Source organism: Amblyomma mixtum, chromosome 3 (assembly GCF_055824585.1).
Source record: "Amblyomma mixtum isolate Tamu chromosome 3, ASM5582458v1, whole genome shotgun sequence".
NCBI classification, from domain to species: domain Eukaryota; kingdom Metazoa; phylum Arthropoda; class Arachnida; order Ixodida; family Ixodidae; genus Amblyomma; species Amblyomma mixtum.
The window spans coordinates 140965404-140990010 of record NC_143014.1 but is presented as its reverse complement, the minus strand read 5'-3'; the positions used below and the strand labels follow the sequence as shown (position 1 = coordinate 140990010).

General features: G+C 47.5%; 1 protein-coding gene across 2 annotated transcripts in view; it reads right to left on the bottom strand.

The window, feature by feature from the left end:
• Nucleotides 1–24607, bottom strand: part of LOC149352176 (follistatin-related protein 5-like) — a 321346-nt gene that overhangs the window by 278919 nt on the left and 17820 nt on the right. For both annotated transcript variants that reach the window (XM_089581323.1, XM_089581324.1), the window contains exon 2: nt 174–274. In XM_089581323.1, the coding sequence (XP_089437449.1) occupies nt 174–248 (75 nt within the window). In that variant the 5' untranslated portion in view covers nt 249–274. The remainder of the gene's footprint in view (nt 1–173; nt 275–24607) is intronic.

Genomic DNA, 24607 nt, shown 5'->3' with positions numbered 1-24607 from the left:
AAAAAGGAACACCCACTTCGCAGCGAGTCCTGCACAAAAAAGGCGGCGGGAGTCTCCCCATGTTCCGCCTCCGTGGACTATACACGTGGCCCGGTAGCTGGAGCAAGCGCCGAGCCACGCTCAGCCGCGTGGCAAACGGCGGCGATGATGCGTGCACGGGGGAGCGCACTCACCTTTGCGCTGACGCTGCACACCGCGAGCAGCAGCGCGAACAGGAGCCGCTGGTGCCACCCGCCGTTCAGCCTCATGCTGCCTCTGGCGCCCTTCTGCAGCGCTGTGGAGTTGAGTGGAAAGGGGGGAGGGGAGAAAGAGAGAGAGAAAGGCGTGTTAGCTTGGAATGCAGGCGTTGATCTCTGTTGGATGACGGCAGTGAGCGTAAAAGCCGAAGCCGAAAGCCCCTTTGTTTCCTTTTTTCTCTTCTTCTCTCTCCCTACGCTCTTTCCCTTTAACTTCCCGAAAGTCACCGATCAGGTGCTCGACAGGCGTGTGGCACTTTCAGGTTGGCATCTCCCTTTCTCTCGCCTTTTTTCCTATATAAAATAAATAGCAACGTCCGGCTCACTCACACATGACTCAGTGGCATCAAATCACGTTGCGCATATAGAATCGTCGAGAAAAGACCGTTCGCACTCAAAGCGGTGTCGCTCAGACGCGAATCGTGGCACCAAGTCGTCAGACCGAACCGTCGATTCGCCCGTCGAGTGGCGCGATCGAGCAACCGGATGACCTACAACCGCCTCGATGTGACAAGCGCTCGAGGGGAACTAACCAAACTCTTCTTCACTATACAGCCGTGCAACGCAGCGGAAACTGCAGCTCACGTCACTGGTTAAAAAAAAAATCTTTGGGGATCTTTAAGTTCACCTTAAAGGTATGACGCGATAGGGTTAAAGGTTCCCTATTCGGCCGCTTGAGGGTCCCCTGGCACCCTCTCGCAGACATCGACCCTCGGTTGCTATCACATACTGCTTTATTACACAGCATAATCCCTAATAATTTTTGACGCTAATTAGTGGCCGTAATTTACTGTACGGTGTGAGGTCGTACAATGCATCCATTCATACCACTGAACGAACGTTCCCCAGTGGTGTACAGAGGTAGCGTTCCCGGCTCCCGACCCCAAGGCCAGCGCTTCGATTCCGCTTGACCAACTTTTTTTGTTTTCAGCAAAACTGCTTTTCTATGTCACTACCCTCTCGCTCAGTCAGGGTTTTCCAGTCACGCCGACGCCGGGTTTTCCACGAAACGAGGCCAGCAACGCTAACGCGTTGAAGTCACAAGGCTGTTCGCACGAAATGGCAATTCGGCACTGCCGACACGATGAACGCGCCGAATTGTTACGATAGTGATTCGACAGCCAAGGTGCCGCTCGTTCACGGCCGGCTCTAACGTGCGAAAGCTTCAAAAATTTGTGTCTTGATTAGTTGCTGGCAGCTCGCTGCATGTTGCAGTTAGAACGACGAATACCAGGGCGAGGCCTGGAAAGACTTCGTTCTTCGATTTTTTTTTTGTCCTCTCTACATTTTAATATGAGCCTTACACTACAGGGTTGTTTTAAACATGTGTACGTCGTATGATGGTCTTTGCTGGTCTCCCGCCGTTAATTAAACGCACTATTGGTGTCCACTTCACTGTACTCAGCTGTTCGTGTTATGTGCATTCTTTAAAGAAAAAAATACTTGCTAATGACCTGTCATAACTTGGCCGATTCTTGCCCGACTCTTAGTATCGATATGCGCCATTTTACGGCAAGTAATCGACAACACCTGCAATAGAACCTGCAAACTGAAACCTGCAACACAGATGCACCCCACTCTGCTCACTATTGGTTCCGCAGAAAAAAAAAAGGGGGGCGAAGAAATAGTGATCATAATAGGCGCCGGAAAACATTGCGAGTACGGAGATCGAATCTGGATACCTACAACGCTGGCATTCTTGTGACCGAAGCATAGGTATATCCATAACTACAGCGCAAACGACAGGACAGAGATGAAGAAGGGACACCACACAGCGCCGGTTCATCTTCATCTCTGTCCTGTCGTTTGCGCTGTAGTTATGGATCATCGAAAACACCAACTCGCCCAACAAATGCTTTTGTCATAGGTATATGATGCTGAAACGGCCGAAAAACGGTCCGAAGACAAAGACTAAGTAAATTAAGTCTGATAAGATGATGAATTCGGCGCCGGACTCAGGGGCAGGAAGATGACGATCATGACAGTTAACGACCCAAGTGAACTCTACCGATGAGCGAACAAGCGCGAAAAAGTGGAACGCAGTCCGTCGCTTAAATGAGGTCAGCCTGCAAAACTGCGTCATTAGGCTATGTCTTTCCATGCCATCTACAGTACGAATGTCGCAGTAATGTAACCATTCCGCCCTCCATTTGTGCTGCCACTCGGGGCATACAGACAATTTTCACGCCGCTGGAAAAAAAACAAAAAAACTACGCGGCACCGACTGTGCAACCTTACTGCACCTATAGCAGAAATTGCTCTAAGTAATGCTACCTTCGCTCTAGCATGCAAAAAACTGGACATCTGTCGACCACTACTCAAACTTTCTGCAGCGAACAATCACAGCGTCGAAGATGACAGTGCACTGACACTCAGTACTGGAAAAGCAGTTTCCGCTTTACTATTTTTCTTGCACAGCGCGAAGTACAGTGGCAGCACACAGGAAATCACAAGCGTAAGAGTGAGCAAGAACAAATGAAAGCGGAAAAGTGAAACCGACAGCAGAATCGCACAGGTGAAAGCGTGAGCGCAAGCAAGGAGCAAGTCCGAAAAATCCAACCATAAAGAGTGCTGCCATGCGTGTCGTATGTCTCTCTGGTTTCAACACTGATGACGGTGACTATTCGCTCTTGTGCTGCGAGCCTGAGGCCAGACCTTGTGCGCCGGACACTTTCTGCCTGCCCATCGCAGCGACAGTGCCGCCGGCAGTCTCGTCCGCAGAGACGTTGGTGCTGCTCGGAGCTCCCATGTTCATCCTTGGCTCGTATTGTGCGACCGAGGCCGCCTGCACTAGGCCCATCTCTGCGGACGAGCGGGCGCCGGCTACATCCTTCCAAGCGTTGCGGTCGCTCTGCAGATCCGCTTTCTTCGCCTGCGAGTCAACGTAGCTGCGCAGTATTTCCGAGTTCTGTTTCAGCTTGAAGTAGATGTTGAGCGAATAAGCAGTAACGCACGTGCATGCCACGATGGCGGCGCCGAGCACCGCGATGATGGCGTACAGGTGCCGGAGGTCCATGTGTACGACCGGAAGGTTGATCAGAGACTCCATGTCGGCTTCCATGACGATGCCCTTGCTGGAGATGCCGACGAGCGTCTAGGTGCACGTAAGGCCTTGGCGGCGCACCGAGGGCCGCCCTTCTGCAGGAGTTAGTTACTGCCGCCGCCAATCCCCTCTTCGGCTTTGAGCGCCGCGTCGGGGTTTCGCGTGCATGCTTCCTTTCTGCATTAACTTCTTCGCCGTCACTGCCACTGCACAGCTCAATCACCTGTATATGCACCCGTTCATTGCGCGTTGCCCTAACCGTCTATAAGTATAGGCGTTGAGGTTGATGCGATGACCGATTTTCCTTGACGGGTCAACCATGAATACCCTCTTTGAATTTTTTTTCTTCGTCTTTCGTCATTGAGTACAGGACAGCCACGCACAGACAGATGTTTTTGTTTTTATCATTTTTTGAGACATTTGAAGAAAACAAAGTGGTTACGTTGGAGATTCGCTCAACTGTTTCCTCTTCCGTCATCGTCGTCCTCCTCAAAGAGGTTTGGTTTATGGGGGTTTAACGTCCCAAAGCGACTCAGGCTATGAGGGACGCCGTAGTGGAGGACACTGAAAATTTCGACCACTTGGAGTTCTTTCACGTGCACTGACATCGCACAGTACACGGGCCTCTAGCATTTCAGTGCCAAGTATCTTTCTATGTAACATCTCAAACAGTGTCTGTGTGGGTGTCATTTTTTTAATTAACTTTTAGTCTGACACTAATTGCTTGGATTTCACTGTATAGTTAATGTTTTTTCAGTTTTATCCGATTTGTTATACAGGCAATACTTGATGTTCTCTCTTGAGCGCACACGTTTGCAGGTCGCCAAACAGATTTGCAAATAAGTAGAAAACTAACGAATTACATTAGACTGGACAAAAGCCAAAGATATGCCTTTGGGATCTTGGTGACCGTAGAGCTCCTTATGTTGTTTACTGACCTGATGATCGTGTTTAAGCTCCTTTGTCTCAAAAAAAGATGGTATGAAAAGCTGTCAGGAACATAACTTTGTAAAGATTCCTTTTCCGTTACTTTTTTTTTTTGCTTTTTGCAGTTGGTAACCTCTGCCTTTGGTACCGCAGCCGCGAACAATATCACTTTCCGTCTGCTGGCCCTAACATCACGAATCCCGGACGAAAGCTCACTGGACAAGACACAAAAGTTCCATGACCTCGGACAAAAGTTCACTCACCGAAGCTTTGTAGCCTCTTAAGGGAACCGTTAGTTTTTAACGCCTCCATTTAAAGCATAACCTATCCTTGAACGTCACCTAATCATAATCAAGCCTATGGTAAACTCGTTAACTCAAGTCGCTACTTCTTGAATCCCATGCGTTGATTGCTAACGCATCTGTCTAAAACGCAACCTAGGCTTAAACCTAACCTAACCCTATCATACCTAGGGTAAACTGCCGCGAATTCTCGAAGCAAACTGTTAATTGACGGCATCTGTATTTTAGAGCCCTACCTAATCTAACGAGCACAAAACAAAATGAACAAGTGTCAAGAGGGAGCCTCAGTCCGCTAGAAAAAAAACAAAATGTCGGATACAACTCAAGAACGAAGCGGCAGATGCCCCTCAAAGAAGCCCCTCCAGCAAATGGCGTCGACTGAATCTCCCCCTTGACCGATCCCATTGGGGCGGTGCTAGCAAGAAATTTCAGGGGGTAGCAGACGAACGGGGAATAACTACGGCCTCATCGGATTAACTTCGGCGTCATGAAAATCGGTCGACGCCATTGGCAAGGAGGCCTCCTTTGGGAGGCATCTACTGCTTCATTCTTGTGTTGTATCTGACTATAGCCAACGGTTCCACGAAAGAACTTGTCTTCGTCTTAAAGTCTACCTAAATTTATATCCATGCCACACGGGCAAACTTAATTGGATTAAGTCTTACTGTCTTAAGTTTCAATGGCATTCGGGCAGTGCCGCATGCATAAATTTAATGGTATTAGCCTTGCTGCCATTCACGACCAACTGAGTTCGCCGCAACTCATTTGCCTGAGGAATGTGTACTCTCGTCCCCAATCTATGTGCAGAAAAGCATGAAGTTTTGTTAGTAACAACTTCCCAACCAGCAGCAAATGGTTAATTCATAACTTTCAGTCAGATGAGTCCTCCTCTCTACTGCATTTTTGATGCGAAGGGCCCCATTTTTGCCAGCACTTCTGACACATACTCTCGACTTGTGTGCAGACACGCGAGTTTATGGCTATTTTTTCGACTTATCAAGCAAGTACAGCGGTATTTTCTGCAAAATGACTTCTATATGACATTGTAGCAACATTCCCAAGATATTGTGCACATTAGCACTGTTTATATTCAGGTAAAATTTCTGAGTGGCTTGCAAGCGTTATCGCCATTGTGACTTTCTTATATTGACATTAAATGTAGACGTATAGCACCAACTCCGAAGATAATGGCGTTAACAAATTTCAGGACTTAAGGATTTATTGCTATTTCTTGTGCGCGTATGACACGGTTATTAAGCTAAATCTCAAAGTTGACCTAACCTGATCTACCCCTAAGTAAACTAATGGTGAACTGTTAGAAACACACGCTGTTAATGGCTCATTGTTTACCGCTAATTAACATCTCCATCTAAAGCCGAACCTAGCCCCACTCATACATACGGGAAGCCGTCATGAGCCGACGTCGCATATATAAGCCTCGGTTATATCAGCTTTTGTCCGGAGTCGCGAAAGTATGCAGTGAGCTTTTGTCCGGGTCAGCACAAAATTGGTGAGCGTTTGTCCGGCGCCCTGAAGTATCAGGTGGCACGTGCCAGTGATAAACAGCCATAACAGATTGCGAAGTGAATCGTTACAAAATATGGCCCCAAGAGCGCAATAATATCCGTCTTTTTTTTTCTCTCTCTCTCTCTGCGCTGGAACCAGTTTTCTTTCTGTTTTCTTTCATGGGCATGATTTTAGGCGAACATAGCGAAACCAAACAACAACAATCTTCCTTGAAACATTATTAGCAGGCGCAGAACTTAGACAACAAAGGGAACATTGGAGAACAGCAGGCACTTTTTCTCAAGGCGCATGATGCGCCGGGTACAATAGAATCTTTCACATGCGCTTGGTTGCCAGTAGATCTTTGTTTTTAACATCATATGACAGCAAGAAGACCAACTTGCATGCGAGAAAAGTGATGCACATGAAGACGTCATTCTTTTTTCTTCTTCATTGAGTTTCGAAAAGTGAAAAAGGTAGGAGTCGCCTAGTAGCGTATGAATGAGATCGTTTCAACAGCACAACGAGCAGAGCTGCTTGTTATCTATTACACATGCCTCAATATTTCCGAATAGAAATTTAAAGAAACTATAGAACGTTTGAAATTTTGGTCACATTCTGATTTCTACCAGGATATCTACCGGAAAAAAATGTGAAATGTGCTTTAATTGCTTTTCTCAACGAACAAATTAAGGCACAACCTTTGGGATGGTCTCAACTCAGTGATATAAATTTCAACAGCTTAAAAAATTCTCAAGACTTCATACCTTACCAATGCGATGAAGCACCAGTAACAGCAATAAGTGCAAGAAATAATGTGTTGCAATGAGTTGTGTTGTGTTGTGTTGTGTTTTATGGCACATAGGCGACTTAGGCCATCACGCGCCAAGCACAAAGTATGTATGAAAAATTTCTGCTCTGATTTGTATAGAGATGTGAAAAATCATCGGTGGTGTAGAGGACCTAAGACGTTAGTACTACCTAGTGTTCACGTAGAAGAGAAATTTTTTAAATGGCTACTAGTAAAAGCCCAAAAAGAGGGTTGGGTAACCTCAGCAGCCATCCTTGGCTGCACAAGGATGTCGAGGCTCTCAACGACCCAAATAAAAAGCTCAGCCTTCTGCTCAAGCATGAGAAAGTGGCTGACGTCAACCAATGTGTTGCATTGAGAAAAACGATTTAATTCCAGCTACATGAGAGGGTCGATAAACTGCGGTGTTTTCGCCTCTTTCCCTGTCTCATACTCTGTTCCAATCCTTTTCAGCTGTGAATTACGTGTAACATGTGTATTCCAAAAAAAAAATGACCTAACCGAATCTGTCAAGCAAAACAACATTGTTCTGCACACCGCGATACCGTCCACACGTGCCTCAATCTTACATAAAGAAAATCCCTGTTTTTATTTCCTGCCTTGTGCACGCTCTTTAGCTTTCCAGAAGAGAAAATAACGGTACAACAAGTCATAACCCATACACAGCCCGTTCTGTACGGGTCCAAGAACCGTACGGTGTATGAACTTTATGGTTTCCGGAACCAAAAAAAATGTTACAAACTAACAAAGATAAGTTGGCGAGAAGACACGGAACGTGAAGGTGGAAAAAAAAAATCCCCCACAAGCAGAAAGCCATGCGCACCGGCGCTCTCCATGGCAACGCTAACTGTCGCGCGCAGTTTGTGCAAATCTTTCCCGCAGAGAGCGAGTCCCTAATGGGCGTCACAGGGACTCGCTTGAAGCCGTTCAAAGAAATCTCATCAGGCCGCGCCAAGTTTTAACGCCGACTCGGTCGGAGCTCTTCTCCTCCACGTCTCGTTTCCTCGCTGCGTCCCCTCTTCCCCCTGCACCCGTCTTCCCGCCTCTCCAGAGAGTCGGCACGCGTTCGGCTCCACCGAGCTTTATGGGCCCGTGCTTCTTGCCTCGAGTGTGTCCCTCTCGCCTCGCCCTCGTACTGCGCTCGTTCCTCTCCTCCTTCTGGTCGCCGCCTCTTTCCCCTCCATTTTCCTCTTTTCTTGTTTCCTCCTCATCTTACCGTGGCGCTCTCCTCTCCGTCGGAGGTGTTCGCAGCGGAGAACGCCACCGGCCGATCCCTCGATCGCGTTCTGCAGGCGCCAAAATCTCCCCCTCTCTCTGTCGCTCTCCGGGGGGATTCTGTTTTCATTGCTACCGGTTCGTGCCATTAGTTTAGATTATGTGCTTCTCTCGGCCCCTCGGAAATAAATTTGTCGCTTGTTAAAAGCGCCAGATGGGTTTTCCATAAGGAGGAACCTGGCCCGTTCGGCGCTGCCGGGCAAATGAGGTGAAGGAGTTGGAAAACACGCTGCGACAAGAAGAAAGCAGAGCGAGCGGTCTGTGTGAATCGAACGAAAAGACTTCGCCCCTCTTTTTATCTGGTTTCGGCTGACGCGTTCCTTCACTTCCGTTCTCCCTCCGCATGTGGCTGCATTTCCTATTTCTTTCCTTCCCTCCCTCCCACCCTCTCTCTCTCTGCCCATATTTTCATTTTTTTTTCCCTTGTTTCTTCCTCTAAATGGAGTAAAAAGGAGGGGGGAAGGGATGAAGCTCTTCGTAATCTTCCTCTTCCAGGGCACGCGCAAATATTTGCATAAAAACGACACTTTTGGAAAAGTGGGGAGCGGGAAGAAAAGAGAGAAACTCGTGCAAAATCGATGTGTTGCTCAGGTATGCCATGAATGTTTCGCGCCGCCTCGAAGGCGTATACCTACACCCGTCTCCGCGGTTACCGCTTCTTTTCCCTGCGTGCCCGTCGGAGTACATAATGCAGTCGCAGCAGGCGCGACGCTCAAGTAAAGGGCTTATATTTGCACAGGCGCGTCAACAGCGATATGAGTTACAAAATTTTTCTTCCTCTTTAAACCAGAAAGTAGGGATGACGTTCGGTGATAGCTGGAATTCAAAACCACTTCAGTCAGATTCTTTCTCTGTGTGTGAGTGTTTGTGTTAGTGTGTTGCATTCTACGGTGGCGAACTCTAATTGTGCGTGCGTGCGTGCGTGTGTGCGTGTGTGTGTGTGTGTGTGTGTGTGTGTGCGTGTGCGTGCGCGCGCGCGCGCGCGCGCGCGCGCGCGTGTGTGTGTGTGTGTGTGTGTGTGTGTGTGTGTGTGTGTGTGTGTGTGTGTGTGTGTGTGTGTGTGTGTGTGTGTGTGTGTGTGTGTGTGTGTGTGTGTGTGTGTGTGTGTGTGTGTGTGTGTGTGTTAGAGAGATAGAGAGAACAGGGGTGTACAACCAGAAAAGGTATTTAAAAAACCAGGGATTAAAAACAAACAAGACGAGTGAAAGACGAAGGAACTCGCCTATGCATAGAAAAGAGTGAAAATGGCACGGCCAATTTCATCTCACGCTTACCATACCCTCCGACAATGAAACAACGTATAAAGCGAAGACTAGTAAAGTCATCTAGGAAACGAATGAACGAGAAAAAAAAAAGAGAAAGAGATTGTAAGTGAAAAGAGGATGGGTGTGCTCAAAGTGGAAGACAGAAAGAGAGCAGGACGGAGGTCATTAGACACGCATGCCTGAAAGCGAAGTGATAGGAGAGCTATTTTACATATTCGCAATCCTTATTTTCCCCCGGCAAATGTATTTCCACTACCTCTGTTCTTCTTTGCCCATATACGATTTTCTGGTCGTTTGCGAGAAGAACGATGGAACGCACGTATCTATAGGTAAGAAGCACCATCGAAGTGGCACAGCTGCGTCAGCACAGAGTGCAATGGACGAATTGTTTCAAATGGCCCAAATGTCGCACCGCAGTTTCGGATCCTCGTCGCCTATATATATATGTTTTCATGAAACTTTTTTCGCTCCTTGCTCCTGTTTGCCTCCAGTTTTATTTTCCTGTTTCTCTAGCGCCGACCACGGGCAGAATGATTTCGCTGACTAATGACTCTCGTACATCACCGACAGCGATTGCGTGCGTTTGCATCGCAACGCCCAATTAAACGACGATCAAGCAAGGCGCGGCTAGAACACCAGTGGGACGTTAGGATTTATATACGCGGGTATCGGCAAGTTGTTTTCACGCTTGTGCTGCAGTCACTCGTGCCGCTCTAAGGTGTGTGGCGTGTGGATGTGGGTGCGTGAATATGGATGTACGGATGTACTGGATGTTTCAGCTAACTTGTACCAAAATTTAAAAAAACGACGATGCAGTCGTTTTGGCTCGGTAAGCATTTTTTTTAATATGCCCGATTTGGTTTACAAGGCTAAATTAACAAACTTTCTTACGGTTGACTTTAGCGCAAAATTTTAAACGGAAAAACTTGTACAGCATGTCTATAAATATCCACGTAATTGGTTTTCTAAGATCCTTCAGTGTGGGTCCCTCTTCGAGCTTGCCGCAAAGCCCGCGAGATTTAAAACTTGTCACGTGACTATGCACTCCTGCGTCGCGATGTTAGCTCTTTCATACGCGCCCCGTTGGAAGGAACTCTACGTATTACACAACGCCGCAATGATTAAACAGGCCACCCGTCACAGCGCTGGTTCCGGGATGAGCGCAGGCACTTAACTTCATTAGAATCATGAGACTGCAGCAGGAGTCCGACCACTCCGTCACAGTTTCACGGCATAGCACAGATATTTTCTAGCAGGCCAACGTGGTTACGCTTATTCTGCAGCATAACGGTTGCATCAAAACGAGGTGCCCTCGCTCATCGCCGAACCAGCTCTGTGCCAGGCGGCCTGTTAATTCATGGCAGCTATGTTTAACCGAGTTCCTTCCACAGGGGCGCGTTTGAGGGGGCTAACATTACGACATCGCGGCACGAGAGCGCGTAGTCTCGCGACAGTTTTCAAGTCTCTCGGGCTTTGTCATGGGCTCGACAAGAGGACCCATGGAAGGCTTACTTTGAAGAAAACAACTGAAATGGAAATTTCTCAATGCGCTCTTTTAATATTATAGCAAGTTAGCCAATTTATGTTTGTGAAATTAGTACATTGGGCGCTTCTAAAATTGACTAAGCCTGCGCTATGCTGCATAAGTCATAAACTCAGCGAGTGCAAGCGTAAACATCGTCTCTCTCTCTTTTTTTTTTTTTTTGAAGCGAAAAGCTTCACTAGGCTCGTCAACACCGGGTTTGGCGTGAGCCGTGATCAATTTTAGCCACAGCTGCGCATACGCGAAACCGAGCGACGTCACGCGCAGCGCAGGTGGCCGCTGCTGCCGCAGCCGTCGTCGCCACTGCGCGCTCACTCTGACGTCTGAGCGTCGCCGCTTCTCCCCCTCGCCACCGTTTTACCCTTCGCCGCTGCCGCGCGGTCGCCGCCGCCGTCCCAAGAGGAGAAGGTTCTTTCGCAAGGCGAGATGCGAGAACGCGTGAGCGGCGGCGGTGGCCATAGAAGAGGCAGCCATCCTCGCCACCGTTTGACCTTTCGCCGCAGCCGTGCGCAGTGCACATTTGAAAGGAGGGGCATATAAGGCGCGCTTGCCCATAGAACAGGCGTAGACACTCGCCATGGAAGGAGAAGAAGAAGGAACAGTCGGACGGCGCAGAAACACCGATCCAGAAGTGGTAGCTTGGGAGTTGGCTGAAAAGCAGCGAGAGCTTTTCGCTTATCCAGGCTTAACCTTAGCTAAGCCACAGCCATTTTTTTTTTAATCTCTGCCCCTTTCATTCCATCTTTTGCCTCTTCCTCCGCGGTACGGTGCAGGTGTCCTCCGACTGTAAGCCTGCTACTGCGCCTTTTATTGTAGCTACTCGTCTCCTGTACACAGACCCCGCACAGAGCATCCGAGAAGCGTTTCGAAGCAGTTAGCGGTGTCTTGCGTGCCACCCGGTCACAACGAAGGTTACATGAGGGTGAAGCATGGGCTGCGTGCACGGGATGGAAGAACAGTGAACAAATATCGATTAAATATTGATTCATTTTATTCATACCTATAAGCGAGGTCGGCGGCGAAATGTGTCCTATAATAGCTTTCGCTGTAAAAATACGCAGACCTGATCAGGTCGGCTACATTCAGCAATGCACTAGTCGAATATTTGCGCAGTGCGCTGCCGTTTTTCTTTGTGTTCAAGTTTGGCACAAGTTGGCAGAAATGCCCTCTAGGTACGGATACTGCTATGCACAACTGGACGCCTGGACGACGACAAGAATAAAAATATGGCCGGAAGCCATTCCCGCGAGGAGACGAGCCAGCGTGTTTGTTTTGGTCGCGTACCATGAGGGCGTATTTTGTAAAGATTCATTTAGGGTTAATTACTTTAACGTTAATTTTCATACGTTTACCAGTTCACACGTCATCGCTACCTACAATACCAGTGCCAGTGACAGATATTTATTGATCGTTATCTGTTCTGAAGCCACAGGTGCTGCCTACCAAGTGTCGAGAGGCAAACTAATGAACCTGAAAAAAAAAATCTTACTAAGTACATACAGCTCCCCAGGTTCCAACGTTCGTTCAAGTGTTCCACCTAAATGCGCGCTCATTCGGGCTGAAAACTCGCTCCCGTCGAAAGCTTCATCGCGAGTTCCAGTGGTGCTTTAAAGCTTCTAACCGGGTTGTCAATGCCTAACTTTCGCACAGGTTGCACTTATAACGTTGAGAAAAGCATAAACAGCTCACTGCGCTTTGCGTATTGACAGCTGCTGTATCCTTGCCACTGTTCCTTTTCCTCGCAGACAGAAGCTGTGTTGATTATGAGCGGAAGATTTTGGCACAATACGTTTAAAAAGCACAAGTCGCTCGGGTTCGCGTAACTTCCTTCCGGCTGTAGAAGTTCAGCAGCAGCCGAAATTACTCTTTCTTTCCTTTTCGTCTTCTTTTGGCTCAGCCTTTTGGGTGCTTCCGAAATTATCCGTACTGCCACGATAAAAGCCGGCTTTCCAGAAGCTTCTGATTTCCTTCTTGCCACTCGGAAAATTTCGGAATTCATTAGGCGCTGTTAATATAGAATATATAGCCCTCAGTTATCGTCAGCTAAAAAGTGGACCGATAAACTAATAAATCTGCTTCCAGTTGCGTCAGAGAGTCATCAACGAAAAACCATCCCTCGATGTAGGGCGCTCCGTGCGAAACGGGACGAGCTTAACTTAACCTGTAGAAGCGGAACGGTTTGCCCTTCATGTGGATCAAAGCAAGATTAACGAAAGTTTGCTTTTGTGACTGCGTCTGGCCGGGAGCCAAACCGGGAATAAACGTGTGCGTTTAATAACTAATTTATTCGCTCTCGTTAGCTAGCGGCTTTTTAGCCGTTGAAAAGATCTGGGCACTTTTATTGAAGTTAATCTATTACTATGCGCAGACGCTCTTAATTAACGTATTGATTTCCGAAAGAGGCTAATTTACCCTGGTGAAAGCGCAAATAAATCTCGCAGTTGCAGACAATGGCATTCCTTCAAAGCCTCCGCGCATCTGACTGCTGCTAAGCTGCACCCTGACAATGGCCAACACTGCACAGGCACTCAGTTTTCAGAACAAAAGGGCCCTTGCTACAGATTTATTATCCAGTTTAGTACATGTTTTACGGAGTATTCGACAGACATGCGCACTGACATATAGATCTCGCCGTTAGGCTAGTGAGAGGTGCAAAAGAAAATGCGTTTATTAAAGAGGACGGATCTTAGGGGCAAAAAACAAAATCCTATTACTGGCGCCCATGTCTTAGAAGAAAAAAAAAGCTTTTCAAAAATGCAGACAGCTGTTCGTTTCACCATAGCTAGGAACACCGTTTCATATACTACAGCATTAAACTTAATTAGTATTTCTCCACAGGCGTTGTGACATGCAGGGTGTTCGAAATGAGACTTTCAGAATTATGATTTCTTTTTAATAGAGGTTAAGGAGTGCTCAAAATCCGTCCCTTCACGCAAATGATGCAACCGGACGGAAAAAAAGTGAGAGTAATTGTCCTCATCAATTTCTTAATTAACTAAGCTTTTTTAGTGACGACAGTCAAAGTGCACGTTTATGTTTTTAAAAAAACTTAGAGGCGGTCATATTACTATCGAGTGTTGATTTCGTAAAATTCTCGTAGCACGCCAATACTCCGAGATATTTTCGTCCAAACTTGCAACTCTATCTACTCAATTGCGCATGCAAGGCTATGACGATCGGACCGAAACTTGTCCCTTGTGTGACGCAGCTGTTGAGCACCGCTTTTCTTCGGGCAATGACGTAAAGAAACCGGTGAATCTGATAACTCTTCGTCTCCCTTCACTTTCGGCTAGTGAAATGTAAGAAACATCGAGCACAACAGCTGCTTCGCATCACGGAGGAATTTCACGTCGATCACCATGGCCTTGCATGCGTTATTACGCGGACGGAATTGAAAAAATTTGAACGCAAATATCTCAGGACACTGGCGTGCTACGAGAAATCTAAACAGTGTTTCACCTAACGCTTTGCACAATTTTTTTTTTTTTAATAGGCTTTTTGAGTGAGAAGAGCGCTTTTTTCGGAATAGGATTGTCAGCGGTGTAATACATCAGATTGCAGCTAGGACGTGCTAACTAGCAGGCTGGTTAATTAAGACTGGATAAAAAGCTTTTTAACTATTACTGTTAGGCTCCGTATTTACTGAGAGGCGTGTAGCACACCGTAAGTAATTTCCATGTCAATTTTTAGAATTTCGAAAACGCTGTTACCCTCGGCGCTGTGGCCCAACAAAGTTTGTCTGCATCGCGGCAAAATACATGCGCTTTCGAGAAGCTTGCAGGCAAAGCAACCTCTCCAGAGCACGTAACTCATCGAAATTGGTAAAATTTTCTGGGCCACAGCACCGAGGGTATACCGTGTTTTCGAAATTCTAAAAATTGCTAGGGATATTACTTACGGTAAGCTACACGCCCCTCAGTATATACGAAGCCTAAAAGTAATAGTTAAAAAGTTATTATTCAGTCTTAGTTAACCAGCCTGCTAGTTAGCACGTCCTAGCTGTATTCTGATGCACTAATACGCTGACACTGCAATACCGACGACAGCGTTTTTCTAACTCAAAAAGCGTAGTTTAAAAACTGCGTAAAATCTTAGGTGAAGCACCCTGTATAAAATCATTACAGTCCAGGAATACGACCGCTTCTCGGCTCCCAATATAAACGTGCAAATGAACTACGGCGACTAGAAGTTCATTATTGAGTTCTGTTAATTAGGAGATTGGCGACGACAATTATCCTCGCAAATTATGTCCGCCTGGTCGCATAACCTCCGAGCAGAAACGCCTTTCGTGTAATTCTCGTCGTTTATTTTTCTCACCCCTTACCGCATAGTGTACCATACATCATGCGGTGGATTCTTCTACTCTTAAGTAGTCGTGAACGGCAAGAAAGGAAATCTTGCGTTTTTAGCTACACGGCGGGCACTGTCTGGAAGCCATGCCCGCAGTAACTCAAGCTTAGGAAGGATTTCTCTAGCCGTTTTCTTTAAAAATGTACGTGGACGCAGTGTTGTACGTTTCTTAAAGAAATCCGATAGGTAAAGGAAAAAAAAATTATTCACTGTAACTAGAGGTGGGGATATAACAAAAATTTGAGGCAATAAAATAACTTTTTTGACTGGCCATTACTGCACCTCAGGCGCAAAAATCCTTCAGACTGCGTGTTTAGAGCGGTTTTTACTCGCGTATCACATATAACACCGCATGCGGTTGCGAGTAATTTTGCCATTGTATGGTGGTGCGTAATTTTAGGAGCAGAAAATAAATCCCGCGCCTTCTGGAGATGAGTAGCCCACATTAATTATTCACTCCTCTTAACTAAAGCGGTGGCAGGACTCGAGCAGACTTTATGGTGGAACCCGAAGTGGGTTCCTAAACCCACTCAGCGAGCGGGGACAGGGGCGGCGCAAGTATACGCGAAGTGAGGACAACTAAGACGATTATCTCCTGCGGGTAGGGTGAACAAAAGAGCGAGAAAGAGTAGACGAAGATAGGAATCACGTATAAAGAAAGCGATAATGAAGCTATTCTAGAAGTAGCAAGTACTGAAGGCCAAAAAGCAGGCCAGGAAGAAAGATCACAGACAAGGAATTTCCCTGTGTGGCCATTCCTCTTCGTGGTTATGTGCCACTCCTTAAGAGCAAAAACGAACAAACAAACTATGAGAAATTCGTGTGGTAAAAGCAGTACGCAGCAGATCAGATCATCTGTGCCAGCCTATTTCAAGATCATGCTGGACAAGTGCACCAGATGAAATGAAGCGAGCTTAGCGATTAAGCTCTGAATTAGAAGCGCTCCTCCAGACGACCAAGAACATGGCCCCGTTGTCGCTGCTGCCTATACTTTTGATATGGTCGCTTAGATAAGTAGACTGTTTACCGCTATGCCTGGTGAAACGAATGCGCTGTGTGCCAGCCTTCTGTACTCTCCCGATTAACGTTTCGACTTAAACGAGCAATGGCACTCTGCTTCAAGACAGAGTATACTAGTTTCCAGGCGTTGTGCCGAGAGCGCACTGCAAAAAACTGCAAGGGGTGCAGAAGCCCATGTGTTACAGTCACGCATTGTAAGAGGGTACTATAGCTTTTTTTTTTCAGGAAATTACCATTTTGTCATTTAGCATGCCAATTCTCGTTCAGTTATGGCCGTTTAATTACAGTTATAAGTGTTGGTAACAAGTAGCGCTAACTGCGTGGTGTATCATTATTATGTGCGGCAATATTTTTCTAAGATGTCGCAACCGCAAAGTCTTTCTCAAAACTAGGGTTGGTCCCGGTCATTCTGTCCCAGATGGAGCTCACTATAACTTTTCTGACGAAAAACAAGAATTCATGCAGTAAGGAGTTAAAATCCCGCAAGTTTAATTTTGAATAATCTGGAAGGGTGAGTTCAAATTGTTTTCAGCTGTGTTCTTTGCAGCCTTTTGAGTGTTATAATGAGTGTCAGGGAAAATGCTGTTTAGTTATAAAAAAAATTAATTACGCGATCATCTTTTAATGTGTAGACCGAACTGAATGGTAATAAACGAGGCTATTAAAGAACGGGTTTGCTTAAGTCGATATATCTTCGACGTGTAATGATTTCGTTACATCCACAAAAGCATAATGGAATTGCTTTCGCAATTCACCCTCCGCGGTGGCTCAATGGCTCTGACATACGGATGGGGACCCCGAGGTCGCGGAGTAGAGTCACGGCCTCAGGGCCGTATTTCGATGGAAGCGAAACGCAAAAGGCCCGTAAACCGTGCGATGTCAGTGCACGTTAAAGAACCCCAGGTGGTCTAATTAATCCGGCGCCCTCCACTACGCCGTCCGTCAGAGTCCTTGTGTCACTTCTGGACGTTATACACCACATATCTAGCACTAGAGCTTTCGCAATCAAATTCTCGTATGAACCAGGTTTTAGTTAGTCAACTGCGTAATTACTTCAGCTAGAGTCTCGAAAGATCCTCGCTGCGTCCCGTGTATCCCCAGATGTGTCCTGGAACGAATATTACCGCGGCGTAATCAACATGCACTATTACCACTCGGGAATATTTTAGAACAGAGGAAAATTCATTCACGTAGGGTGAGAAGAAAACGAGATTGAGAACTGAGCCTTGAGGTACACCAGTGACCCCTGTCCGTGGATGATAAATTAGATTATTAATTGCCATTGTTTGAGATCGGAAAGAAAGTGAATAATTAAAGTATTTGTCTTCTAAAGCCACAGTTATAGAGCTTATTTAGTAAGATTGAACGAATAATGCTGCCAAATGTAGCTGAGGATCTCTATTTCCTGAAAAGCGTTACTAGTACTATTGTACTTAAAGCTTAATTTGGTGTTTAACTACATGGCTCTGATTGATGGACAGGCACCACCTTTGTTATGCCTAAGAAAAAACGAAACGAAAAGATAGAGCCATTATGCCCATATTATCTTTCACTGTGATTGTATCTTGTCCTGAAGTCTGATTCTATGCCGAAATACTAACCGCCAGTCAGCAACCGCTGGAGTTGAGGCTTGGGTTGAAGTGATTGCTGGTTACAGGCGGAACTAACCTTGCATCCCATGAGACTAACCATGGGATGCAAGGCTACCACAAACTGGGGATTCGATGTGGGGCCTAAACTGATGTTAATGAAGCAGTCAATAAAAGTGTCGACAGTGTACTTAAAAAACGCGTCAAGCAATTCATAACGTTGACGAATGCGAACCACATTATTCACGACATCCCAAATTGCTTTGCGGTTTCCCTCAGTTCGCTGAATTTGATGAAGAACGATAGTCTTCCATGTGGTCTTTTGCTAATCAAGAAAACCGTGATATTCATGACGTTAAGTGGGTTTAGTTTTATGCACATGTTTTATTGCGTTTGCATTTATAATGACAGAGGCCGTTCTTTTTTACTATATCGAAAATAGAAACTGCCTCGCACAAACAAACTGATTTACTGAATATTCTGTCGTTCGTTTTTTAAGAACATCGTCCGATTACATCCTGAGCCTCATATTTAAACTGATGTATTCGGTTTTACGTCGTCATGGCACATAGCCCAGAGATCTCCTGCTTCCATCGATCCTTCATACTAATCCACTATACAATTTCCTACACTCTTTCATGCATTTTGACTTTATGCTTCCAGGCAACTGGTTGACAGTAGCATTAAAAATGGGAACACTAGCAGCTATTGGGACAGATCAAAAGCCAACATAAACGTCGACATTAGTACTACCAGAGCCTCTGGATACTATTCTACTTGCCGTGATACTTCCGCTTAACACTCAACACAGCCTTCTAACTGGAAGAAAACGTTTCGACATGCTTCAAAAAACACATGTCGCTGGGCGTGCGGCTCAGCGAACACCAACTTCCTAGCCTAGCTGTCCTGTAAAACATGCGCAACACATTACGAAGACGTAGAGCTTCTGTCTAAATTAGCGTTTTTAAAGCGGCCGCATTAGAAGCCTCATCGGGAAGAAAATGTGTGTCGCCGGAAGCTAAATTATCTGATTGGCTGGAGGGAAGTGACGTCACCACAACATAAGTGGCGTCACTTCCGGCAGCAGCAACAACAGCTGCTAATGCTGTCACATTGCCAACACATAATGGAACTAGATGTCCCTGTGAATTCCTTTTTTCTGGGGACGAAAAATATCGGTGTCTATGCTACTCAAATAAAATTAAGTTCAATCAATTAAATATAATTATATTAGCTATGACCGTCCTATCACAGCAACCTAGCTATCAAGACAGCGGTTTGCTGCCCTCCAGTCAATGCTGCTGCCTCGTGGCCGGTTCTGTCCCTATATGAAACTGACGGGTAGTTTTGTGACTAGTAAAAAAGCTGCCAGAGGACCGTGACTCTACACAAAACGTGATCTACCAGAGTGCTGATACTGGTAGTTATGTGGTTGGTTTTGTTATCAAATAATTAAGCTAAACGACTCTTAGATCAATATGTTAACAACTTTAAATGCGCAACGTCAAGACAGTATTAAACCCGTCAAGAATGACAATGTGATCATTATGATCTTGTGAGATTAACGCCAGTGATGTTTCAAACTTGCCAAGAAAAGGCACCAAGGACGAGTGTAGGGGCCAATCCACAAGACAAACTTATGTTCCGGGTGGAAAGTTTGAGCACAGTGCATCAAGAGGGTCGTCACTGAAAGAAGCAGGGTGGGGTAGGGTGTTGTCCATAGCCTAGAAAGTATAAGATACTTGATTGAAGGTGCGATAAAACCCCAAAGCAAGGCATTCTAGGTTAGTGGATTGATAGATTACCTTTCCAAGGAAACAAATAGGCAGATTTCAGCAATAAGGAAGCCGTGTTGAGAAAAAACAACAACGTCGTCATGTAACCGTCAAGAGTAGCCATACACTTATCCGCAGGGGATGACGATGATCTTAGACACACGGTAAGCCTCGCAAAATGTTTGCGAGAAATAACAGTGCCTAGATCTCAAGTTTGTGGTTCGAGGCGGTTTATATATACTGACGTTTAAAGTACAGAAAGCAAATCCCCACCTAAAAAAGCGCAGAAACGAAGGAAAGGAAGCTTCCGCGGTGATGCAGCGGCATTCGCAATCACTCGCTAAAGCAGCAGCGCACTAGCTTCGTTAGAAGCAAGTGTGGACGTCCCGCTCCTCCTCTCTCTGCGGCTCCTCTGTGTCGAAATGCATGTTATGGCTGCTTGGCACTACGCTGAAGTCTCGACGTTCCGCCCTGTCAACTTGCACAGAGCCCTATACTAGAACCGCGAGCTCGTGAGAACATCTCGCGACCCATAAGACTCGCATCAATGATTGGCAATTCATCCACCCTGGTGGGACAGTATCGTCACAGGCAAGACAATGAAAGTCTGAAGCAAAAAATAAAAAAGATACGACGGTGAGCGATTTTATCTCAAAACATTATTTAGTTGAGTACACTGGGGTTGAAAGCGATTTCGTGCATACCACGCTCACTCAGCACAAAATAGTTGTCCTGTCTCCTCCATCCCAGCATCCCATAAGAGAAGCAAGCATTTGCAAAGCTGCGACGAAGTCTGTGAAGAATTCAGCAGCAAGGTGCGCCGCACGATGTCAACTGCAAATAGCGCAGCCGCAATCAGGAGCGGGGTCTGCGTGGCCGGCACAGTGACACAGATTGAAATAGCCGGAAAAAGTTTCGCGCGCAAAAAATTTTCCGGCCGGCGGGAACGACGTCGTACGTTTGGTTTCACGCCCCTAACCTCGACGGTACTCCAAGATTCCGCCGTCCAGGAAACAACTCGAGGCAGGCTCTCCAGTGTTTACAGGCGACGGTTCCGCAAACGCGCGCAAAACGCTGACACGTAGGCATTTCTTCCGCTGAACGAGCGCACGCGCGCATACGCTCACGTACGTTCATACATATATAGAGATGTATAAATCCGCGCACTGTAGCAACGGCCGCGGGGCACTTGCGTGTGGTATTTTGCCGCGCTCGCCATGGCGCTCTCGGGAAAGAAACAGACTGCGATGTCAGATTTCATGAGCGTCCCAGCGCCATCTGCATGCGGAGCGCCAGGCGAGCGCTCGCCGGCGCGGAATCCCCCGTCTCATGTTTATGCAGACGTGCGAGACAAAGACGGCGGCGCCGCCGCGCCCGGCGCGCCGCACGTCCGCGCTCAGCGGAGCGGAAGTGTCGCGATTTGCGCTCCTCGAGCGGGGTGCCCGACTCGAGTGTCTTGTAGATCACGCCGACGGGGAGGCTTTCGGCGCCACGTGGAACGTTCGTTTCTCTCGTCCTTTCTTCTTTTTCTGTTTCTCCCCCACATCCTCTCTTTTCATTTCTTCTTGCTTTCATTTTAAACGCCTCTGGCGAGACCAGCATGCGTCCGGAAGAAATAGATGTCGGTGGCTATGGGACAACACACGCGTGTGCCACGACTGCCGTTCAACGCCGCGCCTCATCTTTCGTTGGGGTGCAGTGCGCGTGCGATGGTACGAGCGTGCATAGATATTCTTCCCGCAAGAAGAGAGGCTGAGTCTGCATAAGGTTCTGCGCTTGTGCCCTTGTCCCTCGGGAGCACATGCTTGCTTGTTTGCGCGACACTGCGGGATAGAAATTCGTGGTCAGCAGTATGCGTAGCTTGTACGCCACAGGGAGGTTCTTTTATTTTTAATTTTTCAAATCTATTTTCGGACATGTTCCTCAGACTGAAAGAGCCTTTCAACTTGTTGCAGAGCTAATAATTTAAAATGACCTTTCCCAGCTTCAGTTTATGTGATTGCCGCAAACATCGTGCTCACGGGGACACATTCTCTTCTGCACTGTGCTAAAAGCGGGTCGTAAGGTTTGGTTTTCTTTCAGAAGTGCAACGCGCGCGGCCGAAACTTCGTGTAGACAAGTCTGCCATGGAACTTGTGACGCTGAGGTCCGGATGCACTGGGTCCCATCGGGGACAGGGACAAGCCAGCGGCCCACGTCCGCTCCGTGCGCGCAGGCATGCGACGCTCCCTGCGCCCGCGAACGCGCTCTTCTTCCCGCGCGACATCGTCATCAGCGTCGGCTCTGACACTTCCTCAGCCGCGTTTTGTGGCGGACACCCAATTCGGCCAATTTTGCCTCGTGCACTCAGAAGAAGGCAATCAGACGTCGTAAAATATACAGCGCGACCCCCGTCTTCTTGTATACCCTGCCTCTAGAATGCGCGAGTTTGTATTACCTCCGCGACTCTTATGCCCGTGAATAAAGATAAAGAAGCGTCCAAGCGCGTCGCAAATGCGGGAACGAGGAAGAGGATGGGATCACATTCTAAGGTCAGAGGCGAGGCACGCGCGCATCTTCAGCCAGGGCAGCTCTGGCAAGATCATGGCAGTGATAAGAACGAAGTTTCTGGTTTTATATACAGCCCTGAAATATACACTATCAAGGTGGCAAGATGGGCTCGTGCAGCACTTCATCTAGCGCTGCGTGTGGACACAACACAACCCCCACAAGGAAAAAGGTGGTGAGGAAGGGGCAGGGGGGGAGGGAAGAGGCATACAGGACAAAGCCTAACATCGAAAGTGAAAATGGAAGTTTTGTACAACGGGCCGCCTTCATTGCACTTGGCCTCATAACAGCATAATCACTACCATTACCACCTATCGCTCATCCAGTGTCAGTCGCCGTCCATCCCAAAAGAAAACACCACTGGTTCACCTGAAAACAAAGTTTAGTTGCCCCATGGCAGCTAAGCCGGCTTCATCTCAATGTTGTATGCAAGACTAATGGAAGAACAATATAACTTTAAAACCCGACATATAGCCGCAGTTAGTGTGCTTCATGAAGCGGTATATATCAGCGTGTTTCCCATGGCAACATAAGGTGCACCGTTGTAAGGGATCGTTAGTGTACGCGGGGTCATCGGAACGCGGCTGGGAGCGCTCAAAGCGAAGCGTCTCCTTTCTCGGAACGCGGCCGCTCGCGAACGCGCCAGGAAGTATGGGTGTCCCCCGCTCCGCGGTACCGATTCGCGCACGTACTGGCACGAATGTATATTTGTGTTCGTTTTTATTTTATTTTGTGGTAGAGAGTGTCGTCTACCTTGTAAAAGCCGGAGGGCTGGCCATGCCCTTGAAGAGCCAATCATGTTAATTGTGCAACATGATTGGAAGTTACCGAATGTGGGCTGGGCCTTTAGGGCTTTAAAACCGGGCCCCGGAGCTGGAAGCAGGGTTCTGCGCTAAGGTGAGAAGCTACGCATCTTCGGCTATGCCGAGTAGGGGCCTCCCCTAGTATTAGCCAGTTCCGCCTTATTGTTGTTTGTCTTTTTGCCGTTTAATTTGTCTCTAGTGGCTGAACTTGTATATTCAACGACGATCCAGCTGCACAGGTTAGCTCTACCCCAAATGACACCAATGACGCGGACGCGAGCTCAGGAATAAAAACTCGGTCTCAGGCAAGTTGCGAAAAAGAGCAGTTGGTTCAGCTTGAAACGATCAGTGAAGACAGATGTCAGATCGGCGAGCGAGTGAAAGGAGGAAGTTTAGCGTTGCTGGAACGGCACACTGTGTCGGGCATGGGGCAGGAAGGGCCCCGTAGTGTTATTGATGGAAAGAGCTTTTCGTCCGAGGCAGAGAACGGAGTTGGGCCTGCTGGGCCGACCGGGCAGAGCGCCGCGCAGTTGTTGAACACACCCGGTGTGTGTCTGGCCAGGTTATTTGAGGACCCGGAAATGAGTGGCGACTTGCCGTAAGGCAAGCTCGGGTCAAGTGACTGCGAGGGAGCTCATGGAGCCTCGGAGTTAGGCGATGCCACGAAGCCGGCAAATGCCTATCAAGCAGGGAACGGCAACGTCAGTGTTTACCTGAGCAGAAACGGGGCAAATGGCTCCAAGCGAGGTAGAGTAACAGAAGGCAGGTGCGCGGCTTTCACGGTGGAAGTTGGCGAGGGGAACAGTACGTCCCGTGCTGCAGAACGCCAAATCACGTGTGGCAAAAGTGGTCGCACTGATATGATTAGGCTGGACAGGGACTATGTTCCTCACGCAGTACGCGTTTCGAACCGGCGCGCCGGAGAAAGCTTTCCCTCAAGTGTGTCGCGTGCTGAAGTATTTGGACTTATCGAGGATCAGGACATTGTTTTCGATCCTGGAGGGCAGCAATTTTTCAATTCTTGCCCCGCTGTGGCACCGGCCTAATGAGCGAAGTAGCCATTGGGCGTTGATCGTATCGATTGAGACGCGTGGTGGCTCGAAACGCACACAGGGACGCTCGATGCGACCAAGGACGCTCATGTGGCCGCTAACGGACCCCATGTCAGTGCTACTGAACGCTCCAGTTGCGAGTGTCTGTGTGTGTGTGCGTGCGCTCGTTCGCGAGCAGGACGAGGGTGTGTTCTTGGAGTTGGTGAACTGGGTGCAACGCACCAACTTGGACGCTGTGTTACGGCGCACGGCAGGCATGCCACTGTGTGTATTTTAGTGTGCAATTTGCCTATGATTTCTTGGTGCCTTAAGCATTTTCCTTAATGTTGTGTTGTTGCCCATGTGCATTATTTTGCTTTTGGTTTTGTTTGTGCCAGTGCTAGTGTATCCGCGGTATGTCACCCACAGGGTGGTTTTGTGACCCGTACCGATCCCTTTGTTATAATTCTAAAAGTGGCATTTGAGCCCTTTGTAGAATCTTGGGAAGGGCGTGTAAGGGATCGTTAGTGTACGCGGAGTCATCGGAACGCGGCTGGGAGCGCTCAAAGCGAAGCGTCTCCTTT